The sequence below is a fragment of the Dromiciops gliroides genome, chromosome 3 (genome assembly GCF_019393635.1).
Source record: "Dromiciops gliroides isolate mDroGli1 chromosome 3, mDroGli1.pri, whole genome shotgun sequence".
NCBI lineage: Eukaryota > Metazoa > Chordata > Mammalia > Microbiotheria > Microbiotheriidae > Dromiciops > Dromiciops gliroides.
In genome coordinates, this window is record NC_057863.1 from 62,174,703 (window position 1) to 62,196,536 (window position 21,834).

Sequence of the window (21,834 nt, forward strand, 5' to 3'; positions counted from 1 at the left end):
CATTTAGGTAGAAGATTAATGAAAACATAATTGCAAAATCATCTAGAGGATTCCTGCTTTTACTTCTGTTTACTTCTGTTTGGCATTTCAGCCTCCAAAAGCCACAGAAATAGAAAGGATTTTGACTCTTCCATACGAAGGCTTTGACAAGGAAGTTTCCCTATTCTTTAACCCTCCTTTCCCACCTTTCTACAAAGCTGCAGTTTTCCTTGACCCTCTCCAAGCTCAGTGAAAGAAGAATTAAATATGGAACCAACTAAAAATTTGATTCATCTCCTCTGGAGATAGTAATCAAGTTCTAGAACATGCAGATTCAGATTTTTTTCGTTATCTTTGATGGTCTGAGAGAGCAAGAATGAGGATTCAGAGCCTGGTACTTTCTTGTCTAGTCCAAGTCATTCTGGGATAAGGAATATTGATTTTCAGATAGCTGAAATCCCCAAATCCCTCATATAAAGTTCTTATTTTGTATTAAGCCTTAAGATTTTTAAAGTACTTAAAGACATCTAAAATAAATGCGATCAATTTGGATTCCATTATAGAAAGGCTACTGTACCAGGGGACTAGGAGACCTTGGTTCTAGTTTTAGCCCTACCACTAATGACTGTACAACCTTAAACAAGTCACTTAGACCCTTTGGGCCTCATATTCCTCATATGAGAGGTCAGACTAGGTGATCTCTGAGTTTCCTTCTAGCTTAAGTAGTCTATGATTCTGTAGTTGAAATCCTGGCTTATAAAAGAACCGTTTGGTTCCTCATACCTAACTTTATTTCATCTTGGTGTGGGGAGGTAGGACTTTAATTTGTTCTAGTCATATCATTCCCTCCCTATCACCCAGGAATGTCCTAAGAAAATGAGGGATTATTTGTTAAATGTCTTGAATTCCTCAAAAGAAATGCCAAACAATTTCTATTTTAATAATTATTCAAAAATAAACACCATTTCAAGTTCAGTGATGCCAAACACCGCTAATTCACTCCATCTACAATAGTCCAAAGTATGTTGTACAGACAGTGGATCTATTTCAATACCAAGCTTTGAGGTAGCGTATTGCACTGCCATGTTCAAGTCCAAATCTAAAGGAGAAAATTTTTCAGAGCTTGGAGCTAAATAATTGTGCATGTATTAGATAGATTATGTTGGAGTCTACACTTGTTTGAGTGATATTACATGATTTAAAAAAAACTTCCTCAATTCCATATAATTTCACATGCCTGTTAGCTTTTCCATTATACTCTGTGATGAGTCTTGGATGAGTCAAGCCTTATTAGGATCACATATGGTCTGATAATGTTCAAACCTCACATTTGGAAACAGTTATCATCCAATGTCCTTCTGTCCCCCCGGTCAAAGTCTGTTTTCCATCTGCACATTGGCTAGGACCCTGACTGTCATGAGTACATTGAAGCCAAAAAAGTGAATTTTGCCTTCTCTTGAGGACTACTTCATAAGCAACATGGTGATAATTCAATAATTAGCATCAAAATATCTAAATTGCACTTTAGTGCATAAATCTTTATGTTTCAACACAATGGAGAAAAACAGTAAGTAAGGATATTTTTTACACCCAGCCGCGTGTCACTGACAAACTCTTATAACGAAAAATAGAGATTATTTGAATGCACAGATTAATAATAATAGTCATGGTAGCTAGCATTTATATAATGCTTTAAGTTTACAAAACAACTGCATGTATATTATCTCATTTGATCCTCACAACAACCCATTGAAATGGGTCCTATTAAGTGTGACCATGACACTCCTGTGATTTTACTAATGATAAAGGTGCATGAGTCATCCATTAAAAGTTTCTAATCATGGGGCTGCTGTGTACTGTGGTAGATCTTACTCTGCTGGCCTTTGGCTGGGACTCTCCTTCCCCACTTGGCCATTTGAGTGGGTGCTCTGCCCCTTCCAGGATGAAGAGTTGCTACCATGCTATGTGTTGCCACTGGAAGAGAGAAGGGGAAAAGATGCCCACAAGTAGGTGGGTCAAAAGCCCTCCATGTTTCCTCATGCCTCCTTAATTACTCTCTGTCCCTGCCTGTCACACCCTTGCTTTCTCTGTGTCTGTGAGGTGAGAAATTAGAAGGGGCCGAGCCCCAAATGCCACTATCCTCACACAAAGTAGTGAATAGTCAAAGGCACATCAGACTCTTATGGTTGGGACGTCATTGGTTTGGATGGTGACATCTACAAAGGGCAGATAATTCCAAGGGCTAGATGAGGGATTGAGAGCATTCTTTTCTGGAGCTTCTGTCACATTTCATTTGATCCCCTCTTGGGTTTTCTCCAGTATGTATTCAAGACAACAACATACAAAGAGAGGACAGTTCATGAGGAAATGACAAAGAATATGACCGATCTTCTGAAATTAAATGATTTAGCAGCAATCAAACACGTCTTAAAGGTAAACAATTCAAATATTATGTTTAATTTATTAATACCATTGGTATTTCTCTTCCATCTTCACTTTCTTCTTCAGCAGATCCAGAGTGATAACATTAATGGATTACCACGTAATTCATTCACCTGTAGCTTCAGACGAGCATTCTGTATTGGAAGGCTTTATAGGTTGTGTTTGAATTGATGACTAAGGTTAATTTGAGTATGTATTCAAAGCATTCTTTGAACAAAAAATTATTTCAAGTTTTATTACAGCAAAGAGAGGCAATGTAGAGTTATTACTAGAGACCTGGCCTTCGAATTAAGAAGACCTGAGTTGAAATACCATCTGTGCCAAAAACAAGGACTGTGACTTTGAGTAAATCACTTAATCTCAATTCCCCTGGTAATTTTCAAAGATTCCAAGTTGTAAAGAAGGTGCTAATCTGTGCTGATAGAGAAAGTTGTTCACCATGAGTTTCTTATACCAGTGAAATCAGAGATCTGGCCCAATGTTTCAGAAAAACTAAGAATACTACATTATATAGATATAATAATGGGGATGTTTAGCAAGGCATACATACTTCAGAATTTTTCCAATAAGTATATGATTTCATTGCCATGGTTATTCTCTCTACTAATGAAGGTGGCAGTCTTTCTATGCCTTAGTAATTCATCATTAGTTGCTGTGGCCCAAAACATAATACCTTGATGACCAGCTTTCTGGCAATGAACCTCTCTAAACTTAGGTAGATTAGTCCTTAGCACACAATCCATTCTGAAACCTTTATTTCAAGCCTTTTCAACTTGTTTTTGGACCTACTAGAACTTGTGTCTCATTGGCATAGTCTTTGAGAACCCAAGCTGCCCAGGATGCTACAATGAGTTATTAGAGTAAGACCTCAGGGGCAGAATACAGACATTTTCATTAGATGTCCCCAAAAAATGAATATTGGCCTTCAATAGATATTTACCAAGCACCTGTTACATTTTAGGCACTGGGGATTCAAAAACAAAAGAAAAACTCTGTCTCTTTGAGGATCTTACCTTCTATTGAACATTAGTTATTGTCTTCATCAGTGGAAAATATGAAGGGAAAATGGATTTCAAAAAACCTGATCACATGGCAAACACCTTTTCAGTTTCTGACTCTGGATTCACATATAATTGGGGAAAAGGTTGCATTTTGCCAAGTATGACACTATTTTGATAGAATGGGGTGTATGTTATTTAGGCTTCACTCCGCTCAATCTAGATGTTCAGACTCAAAGGTTCCATTTGTGTGCTAAAGAGTCACTTACCCACAATGGTAAAAATTTATCGAAAAGGTAAATTTCAAAATAGTAAATAGATTGTTAATAATCACCTAAAAAAATGCTCAACCTACCATACCTTCCACCTCTCAGTAGAGAAGTGTAGACTATAAGTACAGATTTCGGGGCCCAATTGTTGGACATGGCCAATGTTTCCATTTGTACTGGTTGACTATTTATTTGTTACAGAGAAGGGTTCTAATATGGGGGGAGGGAGAGAATCAATGGGAAGTGCCTATAATAAAAGAATTTTAAAAGATCATCAACAAGACATTTTAAAAGAAAAATTATCAGTCTCAATAATAAAAGATGCAAATTAAAATAACTTTGAGGTACCACTTTACACTCATGAAACTGGCCCCCCCAAAAATTTAAAGCAATGAAGATCAGTGTTGGGGGATTGTAGAGGAGCTAATAGAAATGTTTTGGAAATCAGTCTGTCACTATATAACAAAAGTTCTAACAATCATTTTACTCTTCGACACAATAATTCTAAAGTTGAATAAGTGTTGTAATAAACAAGAGATTCATATTGAAAGATTTTCATAGAAACATTCCATGTAAGTGGGAAAACATCTGAAAACAACCATAGAGGAATAGTTAGATAAATTGTAGTACTATTAATGAAATGGATTGATGTAATGCTATCAAGTCTGACAAGTTTGAGGGATACAAAAAAAATCTAGCGATACCATTATGAAGTCATGCAAAGAAAACAAGAAAAACAGAATTAGGACAGGAATAGAATATATACTAAGTAGAATCATATAAAGAAAAATGAGAATGGAAAAAAGATTCTAATGGGAATTTAGAGGGAATGGCTGAATTAGGATTATATTTTATATTAATTTAAATGCAAAATCCATCTGGCCCAACCCCCTCATTTTACATATGAGGCAACTGAGTCCCTATAAGGTGTGCTTGGGTGTGTGTTTCAGATTATTGCTAAATGTAGAAGGATGAAATATTAGTTGGCTTTCTACCAGAGAAATGAGTTTATACCTTCTTCTTTTCAGCATTCCTGGTTCTTCTTTGACATTATCTCAAAGTCAATGGCACAGCACTTGGTTGAGACAAAGAAAATTGAGGTAAGACCAGATATCAAATGGATATGAATACTTACAAAGTTAGTAAAACAGCCTGAGTTCATCAATAAGCCATTTCTTTTAAAAAAAAAAGTTATAATGGCATATGGCTCTATGATCTGAACCAAGAAGAAGCCAAGGTGATCTGTCCAACATTTAAGTTGGACCTCCAAATTCCAGATGCAAATGAATAGTGAAAAGTCACAGTCTGTATACATAGTACCCAACATCTTCATGTGTATAAATATTCATATGTTTGACATCATATGGACAAAACTTCCAGATAAATTACTGAATGTTTAACTTTTTTATCTAAGTAATTTGGTGTCAGTCAGATACAGGATTTCAATTATGGCTGCTGGCTACTTTCTCCTCCGCAGGTCAGAGCATAGTTTTGGGAAAAGATCACTTGCCTTGGGAGTTGAGAAACTTGATTTCTAGCTCTGACACCTGTTGTGTAGCCATGGGTAATAAATTAATTTCTTAATTATAATAACATATAGGTAGTGTTTAACTATTATCTCATTTTTATCTTCACAACAACCCTGAGATATAAGTGCTATTATTGTCTTTATTCTTTACAGATAAGGAAACTGAGGCAGAGAGAGGTTAAGTGACCAGTGCCTCACAGATAGTAAGTGTCTGAGTCAGAATTTGAACTCAGGTCTTCCTTACTCCAGGTCCAGCACACTATCTTCTGTGCTACCTTGCTACTACTTAACCTCTTATAGTATTAGCTTCCTCTCAATATAAAATGAGGATAATACTACTATATGTCCAGAATGGTTATTGTGGGGGAAAAAAAATCCCTTTCTAAGCCTCTACATACTAAATAAACTTGTAAGCAATCAAATGTGAGCTGTGAGTTTGTGGTCCCACTTCAATTAAAACTTACAGCCTATGAGGGGTTTTAAAGAACCCATTGAATCTTCTCAGGTATAAATTTATAAAATCCAGTAGCCATCCTGAGGTTTTATCACATGTTCTTTATCTGCAGAACCTCCCAACTGTGCAGCCAGTATCTTCTGCAGATAAGGGGACCCTCCTTTCTTCATAGTTTAGCAGTTCCAAAGGGAAAAGAACAAGACTTTTGCCATTGCCCTGCTCTTGTCTGTGAGGAGGGGTTTTGGTGTCCTACACTTTGATGCACACTGTTCCCCCTCCCATATTATACCCCGTCCTGGTATCCCCTCCTCCCTTTATCCTTCTATTATAAAAGCATAACTGTAAAAAACTTCAAACCCATGGGGTTCCCATGCATGTTCATTTCTCTTGTAATAAACCTGGTTTTCACATAAGTCTCATGACATTGCAATTACCTGTTGACACAACCAACTGTAGAATATGTGAACATACAATTGGAGCATCACACAAACTGATCTCATTAATCACTGGACTTGGATTCAGGAAGACCTGAGTTCAAATCTCACCTTCAAACCTTATTAGCTGTGTGACACTGAGCAAGTCACTTAACCTCCTTTGCCTCAGTTTCCTCATCTGTAAAAATGAAGATACTAATAGCACCTACAGGGAGGATCAAATGAAATAATAATTGTGAAACACTGAAAACTTTAAAGTACTACATAAATGCTAGTTATTATTATTAATTTTTATTTTATCATCATTATCATTTATTGTTCAAGTACTTGGAAATCCCAAAGAATCAAAATACTCATTGGAATAAATGACATTGATTTGAAATTAAACAGAAATAAACAAGTAGATGAGTGATCAATAAAAAGATAGTTTCTTGTTCTTATAATATAGTCCTCAAAAATAATATTAATTAATAAAGGATTAGTTCATTAGAATTAATATAAAAGGATACTGTTATTTAGAATTACAGTATTCTGGAACTGGAAGGGGCTCAGAAATCACCTAATCCAACCCCCTCATTTTACAGATGAGGAAATTCAGGTGAATAAAGAGACTGATCTGAGATCCCATAGATAGTAAGGGGCACAAAACCGAATTTGAATCCCAAGCTTACTGATTCAAATTTCAGTACTCAAGCCCCTACATTTTTACATGTTTTAAGTTTAGCAACGCACATGCCCCATTTTAAAGGAATCACCTGCTTTTTGTTTAGCTTCCACGGGCACAGAGGTTTCCTTACTCTTACCAAAGTGAACTGGACTCGCTAGTAATGGTCATCGCAGATCACGTGAGTTGGAAGGTCAAAGAGGCTCCTGAAGAGACAAGAAGAGCAAACCAGAGCGTTGCCAGATTTCTTAAGGTAAATACAATGTTAGGTCACAATTCTGCTGACACCTTTGCCATAGCAAATTCAGCATACCCACAGAGCAACTCCTAATTAATGCACCATAGCTCACAATGACAAGGCAAATCCTTTATGATCATATAAACATGTAAAGAGCCCTTTCTAATAGTTTATCTTTACAGAATTATTTTTCTGGTCTCATGTTTATGTCGGGGCTTTTAGTTGTTTTCCCTGTTAAGGTCTCAGTGAAGAAAAGACCAAGGATTACTCCAACTAATGGTGTCAGTCATGACGTATCACAGAACTGGCAACCAAGGGCATCCAGCACAAACAAGAAACTGCCTGTATTTAAAGTGGGATAAAATCTGTTGCTTGGCAACATTCTCCACCTATGACATGCATAGTATTACAGGATTATAGAAGTGAACCATAGCTTAGCATTCGCCGGGTCCAACCCCTTTCATTTTGCAGATGAAGAAACTGAGACCCTCTGAGCTCTCTTATAAAATATTTTCAAAAACGGGGAGGGGGGCAGCTAGGTGGTGCAGTGAGTAGAGCACCAGACCTGGAATCAGAAGGGCCTGAGTTCAAATCCAGTCTCAGACACTTACTAGCTGTATGACCCTGGGCAAGTCATTTAACTCCAGTTGCTTCCCCCAAAACAGAAACTTTCATTCTGAGGCAGAGAAATAGCATGGCACATTAAATACAAGTCTAGTTTTGGAGTCAGGATGACCTGTGTTCTAGTCTTACCTCTGACCTAAGCTGTCTCCATGAAATGAGTGAGTCACTTAACCTTGCCATGCCTAGGCAACTCTCTAAAACTGTGAATTACAAGTAATTTGCCTATCTGCATTAATAGAAAAAATGGAAGAGTTTTCATATTGGGAGTTCACTACACTGATGAAGTCACAGGTTCAGACCAAAAAAAAAAAAAAAATCCTCATAAGCTGTCATTTTTTCACTCTTACATTGTGGATGCCTTATGTAAACCCAATAGGTCTTTTGCTTTTGTATACCTATTACAAAAATGAATAAATGTTTCTAATCCTTTTTCCCCTCTTCCTTCAAATATATAACCACTATTCTCATTCTCTCTCTCACACATACATACACACATGTGCACACACACACACACACACACACACACACCCTTAATAGTTATTTATTAATATAGTTAGAGGTAGGGTAGAACTGATGAAATGCTGGTCAAGGAACTGTATACCTTAGGGGTATTACAGGTAGTGTTATCACTGCTTCCATTTGAAATCAAATGCTACAAAGATGAAGGCAGATCTAGGAAATAAACAGCTGGTTAAGGAAGATGGTAACAGAAGACAGGACCTAGGTTTCTAGGCCATAGTTTAAAACACTTAAGCGGTAGATTTGGGGCCAGAGATGGAGTAAACCTAACAAAGCTTGGTAAAATATATTGTCCTATATTCTTTCATTTCTACCTAACAAAAAAAAAAAAGGTTTAAACAGAAAAGGGAAAGGGAGAACACTACTTACACATATATCTTCTTAGCTAGATGTCATAGAGCACAGCAGCTAGAACATAAGAAGAATAGCAATAGAAACAACCAATAATTTACCAGACAAAATCCAAGAAAGGATCCAAAGTTTCTTATGCCTATAGATGAATGAACTGCAATCGTCATTGGTTATTTTTGCATAATTGGTTTTCTTTGTCAAAAGAGAAGATTCTAGGGGCAGCTAGGTGGCGCAGTGGATAGAGCACCGGCCCTGGAGTCAGGAGTACCTGAGTTCAAATCCAGCCTCAGACACTTAACACTTACTAGCTGTGTGACCCTGGGCAAGTCACTTAACCCCAATTGCCTCACTTAAAAAAAAAAAAGGGGAAGATTCTATTCTGGAGAAGGTGTGGCATGTTCATAAAAAAGAGGGGGGGGGAGAAATTACATGATAACTTTGTTGTATATTTAAAAGGAATAGCAAGTAATATAAAATTTTCAATTTCATGTGAAATCATTGTTTTTGTTGTACCGTGTTATGGAAATGCTTGCTTTATTCCATACATCAAAATTTAATTAATTTTTTAAAAAGAAAAAGACCAAGATATAAAAAGAAAGCATCCATAAAACTTATTTTATTGTTTGTTTGTTTTTTGGTGAGGCAATTGGGGTTAAGTGACTTGCCCACACAGCTAGTAAGTATTAAGTGTCTGAGGCCGGATTTAAACTCAGGTCCTCCTGACTCCAGGGCCGGAGCTCTATCCACTGTGCCACCTAGCTGCCCCCATAAAACTTATTTTAAGAAAACAAAGTAAACTAGAGAGTATAACTCAGGGGGACTAATGTGACCTCATAGGTATTACTGAGATTTGGTCAGAAGGAACTCAAAAATATGGTTCTAGGAAGAAATATTATTTATTCAGGAGGAATGGAATAAGTAAAGAGGAAGGAAAACAGCATCATAAATTGGGAGGATGTACTCAAGAGGAGAAATTGAGAATGCTCCAGGGATCTGTCCTTATACTTTTCTGTCTGACATTTTTATCAGTGACTTGGATGAAGACACAGGCACTTCTCAAACTGTCAAGTGGCATCTATCTAGGAAGTATATCTAACACATTGAGCAACAGCATCAAGATCTAAAAATGATTGCAGCAGACTAGAAGGCAGAATTGAATAAGATGGAATTTAATAGCGAGAAATGTCAAGTCCTACACTTGAGCTCAATCAACCTCATAAGTGCCAGATGGAGTAGATGTGACTAGACAGAAGTTTGTTTGAAAAAGATAATGGAATTCTAATTCAGTGTGACATAAGAACCTGAAAAAGCTAATAAGACCTTAGCCTATTTTAGGAATGATGAATCGTCTAAGACATGAGGTGAGAGTATCACTGTATCCTGGCTTTTGTTCAACCACATTTGAAATATTGTGTTTGTTCCATTCTGGCATCATATTTTAGGAAGGACTTTGACAAGCGGGAAAGCCTTCAAAAAAGGTGACCAGAATATTGAGAGATCTAGAGACGATACCATAAGGGGGGCAGCTGAGAGAACTGGGGATGCAAAGACATACCCAAAAAGAGAAAAATAACCTATTTGTACAAAAATATTTATAGCAGCTCTTTTTGTGGTGGCTAAGAATTGGAAATCAAAGGGATGCCCATCACACAGCTACTAAGTCTCTGAAACCAGATTTTAATTTGGGAAGAGGCATCTTCCTGACTCCAGAGCTGGTACTCTATACACAATGCCAGCTAGATGCCCTCTGGAATTCCTAATTAGAGCTATCCCAAAGTGGCATGGGCTGCTTCAAGAGATGGTAGGTTCCACTTCACTAGAGTTCTTAATGTTGAGACTGTATGGTCGGGGCAGCTAGGTGGCGCAGTGGATAGAGCACCGGCCTTGGAATCAGGAGTACCTGAGTTCAAATCCGACCTCAGACACTTAACACTTACTAGCTGTGTGACCCTGGGCAAGTCACTTAACCCCAATTGCCTCACTAAAAAAAAAACAAAAACCAAATATTAAAAAAAAAAAAAAAGATTGTATGGTCACTTGTTACTGTGGATACTCCCACAGATAAAAGGGACAAAAAGTCAGCATTTATTGTAAATAAATATCAATCAAATATAAGAGAAAGAAGGTGGATTGCAAAATGCAATCAGATATTACAAGGAAGTCTTTGTGCATCACACATCATAAAAGCTTATCTGTCACCCATAATCGACTCATCAAATAAGCATTTTTTAAGGCACTTGCTGTTCCTTGCCAATAGGAATTCGGATGAGTTGCTTGACCACACTAAGCCTCAGTTTATTCATATGTAAAATGAAGAAAATTAACTAAACCTCTGAAGTCCATTCCAGCTTGAAATCTATGATTCTATCACCTCTACCAGCCCTTTAATTCAATTACAAGTACCCAAATAGTGTAGATAGTTTTTCTTTGACTAGATAATACAAAAAATACAATCCTAACACTTCATTGTCAGTGGCTTACATAGTCACAATTGAGTTGAGTTTCCTAAGAATAAATAAATAAACCAAGTATTCTTTCTTTCAGTATTCTATAACTTTTTAAGATGGCCCATGTATCTCTTTATCTATTTATTGATAGAGAGATAGATATTAAAGATAGAGATAGAGGAGAGACAGAGAGAGAGAATGAGAATGGAAAGAGACCAACTGATACAGGATAGATAAATAAATAGATAAATGGATGGATGGATGGATGGATGGATGGATGGATGGATGGATGGATGGATGGACGGACGGATGGATGGATGATGGGGACAGACAGTTAAAAGAGAGAGAGAGGTAGATAGAGAAACAAACAGACAAATAGATGATAGATTGAGAAAGAGACAAGGAGGGAGGGAAAATGAAGGCATATTGATAGATGACAGACAGATGACAGATATAGTTTGAGGACAATCCTCTCATTCCAATAGGCATTAGAAGAGTGTCATTTGCAAGCCTGCAGGTGAATGGGGCATAGTGTTGTGCATTCTTTAAGAAAAGAGAGGGGCAGCTAGGTGGCGCAATGGATAGAGCACCAGCCCTGGAGTCAGGAGTACCTGAGTTCAAATCTGGCCTCAGACACTTAACACTTACTAGCTGTGTGACCCTGGGCAAGTCACAACCCCAAATGCCTCACTAAAAAAAAAGAGAGAAAGATGAGACCTATGGGAGGCTCAAGGAATAAGAACAAATTAGCCTTCTAGCTATCAGGTACCTTTCCTGATTGTCTCACTACCAGTGAGATCCTCAGCTAATCCAGAGCTATCTTAACCTGTGGTTAGCTACCAGGATGATCTCTAACAACAAAAATCATCATAAATTATGTTTGTTTGAACTTTAATACTTACAAAGTGCTTTCTCACAGCAACCTTGAGATATAGATTGTGTAGGTCCAATTTAAAGAAGAGTGTGTCAGTGTGACAAAGTGACTTGAACAGTGACATAACTCAATTATTGTCAGTAACAGCAGTCAAACTGAGGTCTCCAGACTCCAAGTCCTTTGCTTTTTTTCCCCCTGGGGCAATGAGGATTAAGTGACTTGCCCAGGGTCACACAGCTAATAAGTGTCAAGTGTCTGCGGACAGATTTGAACTCAGGTCCTCCTGAATCCAGGACCAGTGCTTTATCCACTGTGCCACCTAGCTGCCCCCAAAGTCCTTTGCTTTTTAAATGATAATAATAGCTAATATTGATATACTGCTTTACGATTTCCAAAACATTTTACCTAAATCACCCTTTCCTGTTTGATCTGTGGGAAGTGAAGGCTGACAGGGGTGAAGTGGTTTGCCCGTGGTCACTCAGGTGATAGGGAACAGAGATAGGGCTGGAGCTTGGGGCCCTCCTAACTCCAAATCCAGTATTCTTTCCATGACTCTACATTTTCTAAGGAAGGGATGATATAAAGAGTTTGCTTTTAGTCACTCAGAGCCACATCAACTTGTCTCCACAACCACAACTTCTTCATTGTCTTTGGGCTTCATTCAATTACCCCTTAATTCAATAGCATTGCGTTGTGGAAGCCTGAATGCAGCTTCCCCACATGATTTGTTATGCTTCTTTCTAACTCATCCTTTCTAGCTCATCCTTGAGTATGGTATAGTGTATCTCTAATTCTATTCACTCTCAGTGAAGAAAAAGATGTTGTATTTATATAGTCTAGTGGATGGCTCAGAATATCATGATGTTGAAATTTGATTTGAAAATCACTTTTCAGAGTTTGGAAAAATCAGTGTTGGTATAAATTGCCATCTCCAAAACTGATTTGTAATTAATAGAGAAGACTAATATAATATATAATAAATATAATATAACCATAACTTACATCTCTGTGGAACTTAGAACAGTCCTAACGACAGTCCTATCTGGTAGGTTATGGAAGAATATAATTTCCATTGCATAGCTGAGAAAGCTGAGGCCCAGAGAGGTTGAATGACTGTACTAGCATCAAATATGGTATATAATCCCATGTGTCCTGAATTCAAGTTCAAGGGTTTGGGGTTTTTTCCTATTATACCATACCACTCTTGCACCACCTTAAAACCTATTTGGACAAATAAAAAGTGAAATGTGGTTATAACCAAAAATGGGAGGTGCAGAAGAAACATGATGCTCACCTGCTAGCCTCCAAAAGATATTAGAAAAATTTGTAAAGGAATATTTTTAACTGGCTGGTTTATGTACTTTCTTCCATATGTCTAATCAATTACCACTTTGGAAGTAACATCTAATACAAGTCTTGAAGACTTTTAAGGATATTTTAATGACACTTCTGTATAAATGATATACTAAGTTTTTAGTCTATTAACATTTATTTGAATATATTTGTGTTCTCAATATCAACATATTTTTATCTTATTCACCAGCGCTGCTTTACATTTTTGGATCGTGGATTTGTATTTAAAATGGTCAACAACTACATCAGCATGTTATCCTCAGATGAGCCCAAGGTAAGAATTAGACTGTCAAAATAATGCTGTTTTAAAATATAGTGCTCTTGGCCTCTAATGCCAGCAGTTAAGAAAGCTGAGTCTAGAAGATCACTTGACTTCAAGAGTACCCATTTGCAATAGGGTAAAGCTGATCAGGTGTCCACACCAAATATGGTACCAGCTGAGCTCCCAGGAGGGGAGGGCCACCAGGCTTCCTGAAAAGGAGTTAAACTGCCCCACCTCACGAAAAATGGAGTGAGGGAAAGCTTCTATGCCAGTCATTATTGGAATAAAGCTAGTGAGTGGCCCCTGCACTGCCAGCCTAGGTAAGATGGGAAGACCCAGTCTCAATAAACACAAAACCAAACAAACAAGTAAGTAAATAGACAGATAGATAAATGATACATAAATATATGAATAAACAAATAGATATAAAATGCTGATTAAAATAAAATGGGACTTCAACTGCAATCGAATAAGTCTTGACTTGATTGACCTATTATTGATAAGAAATAGGAGTTATATTTCAGGGTAAATGACCCTCTTTTTTAAAAGTGGTATGTCCAGGCAGCTAGGTGGCATAGTAGATAAAACACCAGCCCTAGATTCAGGAGGACCTGAGTCCAAATCCAGCTTCAGACATTTGATACTTACTGTGTAACCCTGGGCAAGTTACTTAACCCTCCTTCCCCCACAAAATAATAATAATTATAATAATAATAATAAAATAAAGTGGTATGTCCAATCTCTTTTCTTGCTGTCTACGTTGAAAGGGTATGTTGACAGCACTAGCCTTCCATTCCAATGTGAACTAGATGATCAAAGCATGAAGAGTAGGGGATACTCTGACCATATATAGCTCTCAGAAATGTTGGGGAGTGGATCATTGCAAGAGTAACTGACCCACGTGTCAATGAAAATTGGCCCAAAGCTATTGTTTGTGATCCAGATTTAACCAATTTCCTCAAAGTAACTATTAAATGACAGAAACAAATGGCTGCCTGAGCTAGCAGCATTATTATTAGCAATCTAAGTGACTCACATTTCTAGAAAGCATTCTAACACTTAAAAAGAGCTTTCCTGAAAACAACATTTTGAAACTGATAGCACAGGTATTATTATTTCCATTTTACAAATTAGGAAATTGAAACAGAGATGAAGTACTTTACCCAAGGTCACACAACTAACTAAGGGAAAAACCTGAGAATCCAAAGCAGGTGATCTGATGCCAAATCCTCATCCTCCCATGATTCCACTGCTGTTATCTGTAATTCCTCGAATGAGATATTTATAAAGTGCTTAGCACAGAGCCTGGCACATAGCAGTGTATAATTTAAGATTCTAAATGTGAGTTCAAATCTGTTCCCCCAGTTTTGGGGGAAACTGACTAAAATCACTGATAAAATGAGTTTAGGTTTTTAAGGGTTTATTGAAAGATAGAAAGAGAAAGATTGAGAACAGAATTCCAACAGCCTGACATTCCTATCTTTTCTCAAATTTCCTGTGAAGTCCTCTGCTGCCACCACCACCATCAAGTCAGGAACCAAAAAGAGACAGAGCTCTCTGTGCAGGCCCTCTTTCCTCCTTCCTGTCCCCTTCCAGAAAATAGGAGGCTCCTCAAGTTGATTGGCTGGTAGCCTTGATAGACAGCACCCATGAGCAAACGTCACTTCCTGACGCCAAGGAAAAGCCACATGGCCTTGCCCTCTGAGGCATTTTCCTCATGGCAGAGCTTTCCCACAGCAAGTCTCCAGTAGGTGGCATCATTCCAATCATTACAGTCCCCCCTTTTATTTCATTTGAAAAACGAATGCGTTTGCTCAATGAAACAACCAAAAATAATATCCTATGCTAGCTAACAATATGTAAATAACAATATAGAAAAGGGAGAGAGGAAAGTTTTGTCCAGAGGGGCAGTCCCTCATGAACAGTGCTTTGACATAGGTCTTGCAAAGCGAGGGCCTCTGCAGAGAGTACATGTTACAGATAGTGTATATTATAACAGAAACAGAAAACAAAATCAACAGAACAAAACTATTCATATAAAGTCTCTGAGTTCTCTCATCTTCTTGGAGTGGTAAGATGTCATCAGGAGGAAACTGGACTCTGGTCTGGAAAACTGAATTATCTTCTTTAACTGTTTGAATTGCTGGATTTTTACTAAACATTAGCATAGTGTTGTCAATGAGCAAATTAATAAATTCCATTACAGTAGGCACTTAATAAAACTTCTTGTTCCCTTCCCCCTTCTCTTTCTCCAGCTATATGCACTTGGGTGGTTCTTGCTCTTCCCCAAACTCCCCTAAAAATAGTCCAAACATTGTCAAGTCAAAGCAATTCAGAGTGAGAACATCCTTCCTGATTCAGCTAACTTAAAAGAGAACAATGAAATGCATTGATATCATTCTTACCTTCATCTCAATACATACACAGCACATCTCAGAGGGCTTAGAGGTAATGTAGGAGTGAAATGAAGAATGGATGTGAAGGCAGAAGTACTGGGTGAGTTATTTTCTCTCTGAGCCTAGTTCCTCATCAGTAAAATGATGAGGTTAGACTAGATCCTATCTGATGTCCCAATCTCACTCTAGATCTTACATTTGAGGTTAGTCGAAACTTATTTTGGAAATAACCCATGCAAGTCCAAATTCTGTATTTTATCTTGACTTGTTAGATTTAGAACTGAAAGAACTATATAGAGATCATCTAATCCAACCCCTCACTTTACAGACAAGGAGGTTGAGGCCCAAAGAAGGAATATCATTTGCCCAAGTTCACACAGGTAATAAATAGCTGAACCACAAGGCAGTGATCCAATATAACCCTGAAGGACTTATGAAAATTGAAATCTATCTACAGAGAAAGAACTGATAGTATCTGAAAACAGATGGAAACAAATTTAAAATTTTTTTTTGTTTTTGACAATTCCTTAATCTGAAATTTTGTAGAAAATATTTTGAATTTATTTTTGGTTTTATTAGTTCAGGGAACCGTTGGTATGATATCCCAATATAATATACTATAGTATAACTTAACATGCTAAGCAGAGGAAAAGCTTGGGCAATAACCTGATCTTTTGTGCCAAAGCTGTCCTATGTAATGATCTTTTGGAGGGTCATCCTCTAAGGGTTTATATACTTCAATGTATCAGTATTCCATGACTGAATCTGTGTGACCATACCCTCTGCCAGAGTAGACCACAGAGCCTCCATCCTTTCACAGGAAGCTCCAAGAGTTGCTGCAAACTCCAGAGCATGGGGTCAGTGTTATTTCCCCAAACGATGTAAATTTATCCACTAAGGGTTCTACACTGGTGCCTCAGGGTGGTATGCAAAAGGGTAGACTTTGGCTCTCCAAGGCTGTACCCATTGAACAGATGCTCTGGAAGGTCTTAGTGGCCAAGCTTGTGAAGACTGCCAATGCTGGTCCCAAACTGGACTGTGTATGTGTTGAAAGTTCTTAAAGGCTCATTGCTAGAACTAGAGTTGGTTTTTTTTTGGTGGGGCAATGAGTGTTAAGTGACTTGCCCAGGGTCACACAGCTAGTAAGTGTCAAGTGTCTGAGGCCAGATTTGAACTCAGGTCCTCCTGAATCCAGGGCCAGTGCTTTATCCACTGTGCCACCTAGCTGCCCCCAGAGCCAGAGTTTAAACAAGATCTGCTAACTCGATATCCTGGAGGTCTCTAATTAGCCACATAGAACCTTAGAAAATATGGATAGGAATGGACAGAAGCTGTGATTTCATTGATACCAGGGACTCCCAAGTGAGGAAATTCCCTCTATCAGTGAAGGTTGGCACATTCTCTGCAAAAATAAATAAATAAATAAGGCACTACCTAGTACACTGAGAAGTTCAGTGTCTTGCCTAGGATCATACAATCAGGGTGTTTCAGAAACAGGACATAAACCCAGGTCTTCCTGGCTCTAAGACCAGTTGGGCTTCTCAAAAAAAATAGATAGATAGATAGATAGATAGATAGATAGATAGATAGATAGATAGATAGATAGATAGGTAGATAGGTAGATAGATAGATAGATAGATAATAGAAAGATTTAAACTGACAGAGATGATAGAAACAGACAGAGACAGATGCATGATCGAGACACACAGCAAAAGAGAGAGAGAGAAAAAATTTTTAAGATTTGGGAGATAGCTAAACTTTTCATTTTCTAAAACACAACATGCTCACAAAACAGATAGTTATATATAAGCACTATTTTTTTTTCAGTGTAGAGAGGAAATTATTGACATATGACATTTTCATCAACTATTTAGTACTGAATGACTGACTTTGGCTCCATTTCAGACCCTAAGCCCATACAAGTTTGATTTTCTTCAAGAAGTATGCTATCATGAGCATTTTATTCCTTTGTGTCTCCCCATACGGTCAGCCAACATTCCAGGTAATGGTTCACTTCCTATTTTTGTCAGTTTCTAAAAATGCATGTGATTTTATCTATTTTAATCTCAGCTTCTTTGTATGTCTAAAATTATCCCAATTATCCCTAACTTTATACCTAGTTGAGTCAAATGAAACCTAAGCATATAATTATCAAAGACTTCATGTTTTTCATCAATTCTTTCTGGGTGAGCCACTTTGGGGTCTGATAATTTCAATCATTTAACAACCTGGTCTTATCAACTGTTCATTAATAGAATAAATTGCTTGATCCTTGATCTAGAAACAGTTCAGTTTCTAGCTGTATATTCCACTGTAGAAGCAGCAGATAGAGGAGAATTCTTCTTTTAGGAAAGCAAAATCCAGTATAGAAAAATATATACTGAGTAGAAGATAAAGAATAAAATTTCATTTTTTGGAAAATTTTTGACTCATACTTTTCCATTAAAATCCTTAAATAGAACCATGGTCATGTCTCCCACCCCCCAAAAAAATCATGTTATTGAACAGAGCCCCTTACTTTGTAAATCCTGTCATAATTTTACTTGTTCATCAATTTCCAATAAGAACAACCAATGTAGATGTCATAGAAACTATCTATTATGTGATTCCTACTGTAAAAAAAAGTCTATTCACACATATAGCTGACCTTTTGTTTTCTACTTATATTAATTCAAGACCCTTTGACACCATCAGAATCAACTCAGGAGCTACATGCATCAGGTAAATGTTTTGGGTTTTATATTATAAGATCATAATTATGCATTTTTATTTACAATTGTCATCAAAATATGGTGCCTGAGAACAGCACATGGCTACTTTAAAACTGTTTAGTTATGTCTATGCAACTCTTCACATTCACTTATTGACATATATGCAGCTGCTTGGCATTATGTATATAATACAAATAATGATCCTAATGATCAATTGAATTTTTACTTTCACCTATTCATATTCTCAGGCCTCCATGAGATAACTATCCACTGTACTTTATTCTTTAAACAAAAATCCCTTGATACTTTTTAATTTATTAAGGCATCTAGAGTTTTCTTGGATCGACTAATAAACAAAACTCTGCAACCAAGTATGTCTATATGCATAAAGGAGTATACATATATCTTTTAGTTCTTCAATATATCTCAAGCCTATGCAATGTCTAGAGTGCTGGGAAGTCAGAAAGTCAGGAAGACACGTGTACAAATCATGCCTCAAACATCCATTAGCTACATGACAAGGAGCAGATCATATAAGTTGCCTCAGTTTCCTCATCTGTATCATTAGGATGTTGAACTCAATGACCTCTATGGTCTCTTTCAACTCTAAGTAAATGATTCTGTGACCCTTATGTAGCAAATACCCTGTGATGGACTAGTAGCTTAGCTCCTGTCATAACTTTCCACACAAACGGAGTCTAGCTGGGTTATATGAGGTTACTTTGATAGAAACAAAATTGGGAACTATTTTAAAGGGTATTGGTTAAAGTATTTCTGGGATTCTGGGGTGGGAGTGGAAGACCTTAATTTATGTTTGGCCCAGCCTATTATTTACTATGACTTTGGGCAGTTTACCTGACCTAGAAATTATCTGCCTCAGTTTCCCAAACTAGAAGACCCCCTATAATAAGGCCACATTGTCACAAATAGATGGTGAATCATTTGAAAATGTGAAGTATTTTTGGAAACCATGTTATCTTCCTTGCTATATTAAATAGCATCCAGGTAGCCTAAAAGAGTTATCACATATAAGTCACTCCCAATAAATTATATACTAGTACAATCTAGCCCAAAATATTTATGAGGTTCTCTGGGCATGTCAGTATTTCATTCTAAATACATTCTTTATTATTGGAATTTTTAACATTCTCAGTTTACAGTATTAAAATGAGATTTTTATCTTTCCTCACCAAGATATGCCTGAATATACTGTCACCAATGAATTTTGCCGCAAACACTTCTTAATTGGAATTTTGCTCCGAGAGGTCGGCTTTGCACTGCAGGAAGACCAAGATATCAGACACTTAGCTTTAGCTGTTCTTAAAAATATAATGGCTAAGCATTCTTTTGATGATCGATACAGGGAACCAGTAAGTGATCTCTCCCTCCTGTGAACTCCTTGAAACTGCTAATTACATTCAGTGAAAATAAAACCTAACCTTTTTAATTGTTGTTCTTCCCTCTTTCTCTAGGATAAGCAGGCCCAAATAGCCACTTTATATATGCCCCTCTATGGCATGCTGCTTGATAATATGCCAAGGATTTACCTGAAGGATATATTTCCTTTTACAGTCAATACATCTAATCAGGTAACTTTACATGGTCTTCAAAACTTTATTTTAATCTTGCTTTTAACAATCATCTCATTTTTCTCTTGAATGATATGATATGGTAGGAAAAGAGAGCAATTTGTAGTCAGAAGCAAATGGCTGTTTTGTAACCTTGGGTGAGTCTTTTTCTCTCTGCGAGTGGTTTTCTCATTTGTAAATTGAAAGACTTAGGTAGTTTGACCTCCAGGTCAAGTCCAACTCTGAAGTCTTTGATCCTATGAATAAAGCAGGGATGGTCTGTCATTTCAACCAAGTTATTTTAAAGCACCCATATCCGAGTTACATCTCTGGAATGTTTGCTGCAATCAGTCGAGCACTCCCTCAGGCCTGTTTCCATTTTCCCTTGATCACTGCTAATAATCAAAATCATAATATGCCCTTCCGTAGAGTTGCAGAATGGTATAATAGATAGAGGCAAGAAAACTTGGGTTCAAGTCCTTCCTTGGACACATACAAGTTGTATGACCCTTGAGAAGTCACTCACCTTTTCAGTGCACCAATCTATATTGAGTTAAGTGACTTTCCTTAGCCAGAATTCTCTGCTACCCTAATGAAATCATGGGTCTGGACCCTGTCACCTCCCTCTCCCACAAAAGAATTGAAGTAATAATAACATTCCCAGATAGTCTGCTCAATCTGTACCACATTCTCCCAAACTCCCTCATTACAATCCTCACCCCTACCCCCTTATCACTCTACCATACTCCCTACAAACTTCCTCTACCCCCAGCCTGAGAGCAGAGAAGAGGAGAGAAGAGGGAACTATTAATTGCAACCAAATTAACCAGTGTTCCATCATCTTCCCCTAAGCTAGTCTCTTGACAGCCCATCTTTAATAATACTGTCTGGATTCTCAACATCTGTCAGTTGATACACCACTAAAGCCCTACTAACGATGTCTTATCATAGTGTGGAAGTGACCCTGAATTCTTGAGTGTTATGACAGCAGAGCATAAGCTCTGTTCGTTTCTTATAAGATGGAAAGGATTCAGGGATGAACGCAATGACCAACTGTGACCTTGCTATACAACAACCAGCCCAGCTATGCTCAGAGAGACATATCCTCTCTGGGTTAGCCATGAGGCAATACATATTTTGGCCACAGTAACCAAGGAGGATTGTCTACCTTAGGTAGTGTGCTTTTTGAAATCAGAGATTGGCATATAAATCCATATATTCTGGAACCCACTCTAGCATATTTCTATTCATTTGGTACCTAAAACCAAGAACATAGGAGGCTTCCCATTGTCATTTCTCTCTGAACTAGTAGCAGTAATATTATCAAAGCTTTCATAGATTAGAAGGATCCACACATCACTAGGGCTGTCCAGACAAAGGTAAATTGAGCTATTAGCTGGCAAATTGGCTTCGGAGAGGGATAAAAGAGGTAAAGTAATATGCTGCAATAAAAAAGTTTAATAAAGAATCTGCATATGAGTTTAACTCATCATTATAAATTGGGCTGTTACTATTACATTAAGAAAAGTTCAACATAATTTCTGGGTAGTCACTTTATTAATAATGCCAGCATTTTAATAAAAAGAAGTCCATGGCCCTCGTGAATGCCAAAGACAATCATGATGGCTGGTTTACGGCTTTTATGCCGTTGGAACAGTGGTGTTCCTGAGGGTGGTAACCAACTCTGATTGGTTAACAATTAATGAGAAAATTCATATTACAA

At 37.4% G+C, this 21,834-nt stretch overlaps 1 protein-coding gene across 1 annotated transcript in view; it reads left to right on the forward strand.

Moving 5' to 3' along the window:
• Positions 1-21,834, forward strand: part of DOCK10 (dedicator of cytokinesis 10) — a 274,169-nt gene that overhangs the window by 189,639 nt on the left and 62,696 nt on the right. The window contains exons 27-34 of the mRNA XM_043993341.1: positions 2,299-2,412; positions 4,717-4,788; positions 6,875-7,021; positions 13,365-13,448; positions 17,738-17,834; positions 18,509-18,553; positions 19,738-19,913; positions 20,016-20,132. Coding sequence (XP_043849276.1) covers positions 2,299-2,412; positions 4,717-4,788; positions 6,875-7,021; positions 13,365-13,448; positions 17,738-17,834; positions 18,509-18,553; positions 19,738-19,913; positions 20,016-20,132 — 852 coding nt within the window. The remainder of the gene's footprint in view (positions 1-2,298; positions 2,413-4,716; positions 4,789-6,874; positions 7,022-13,364; positions 13,449-17,737; positions 17,835-18,508; positions 18,554-19,737; positions 19,914-20,015; positions 20,133-21,834) is intronic.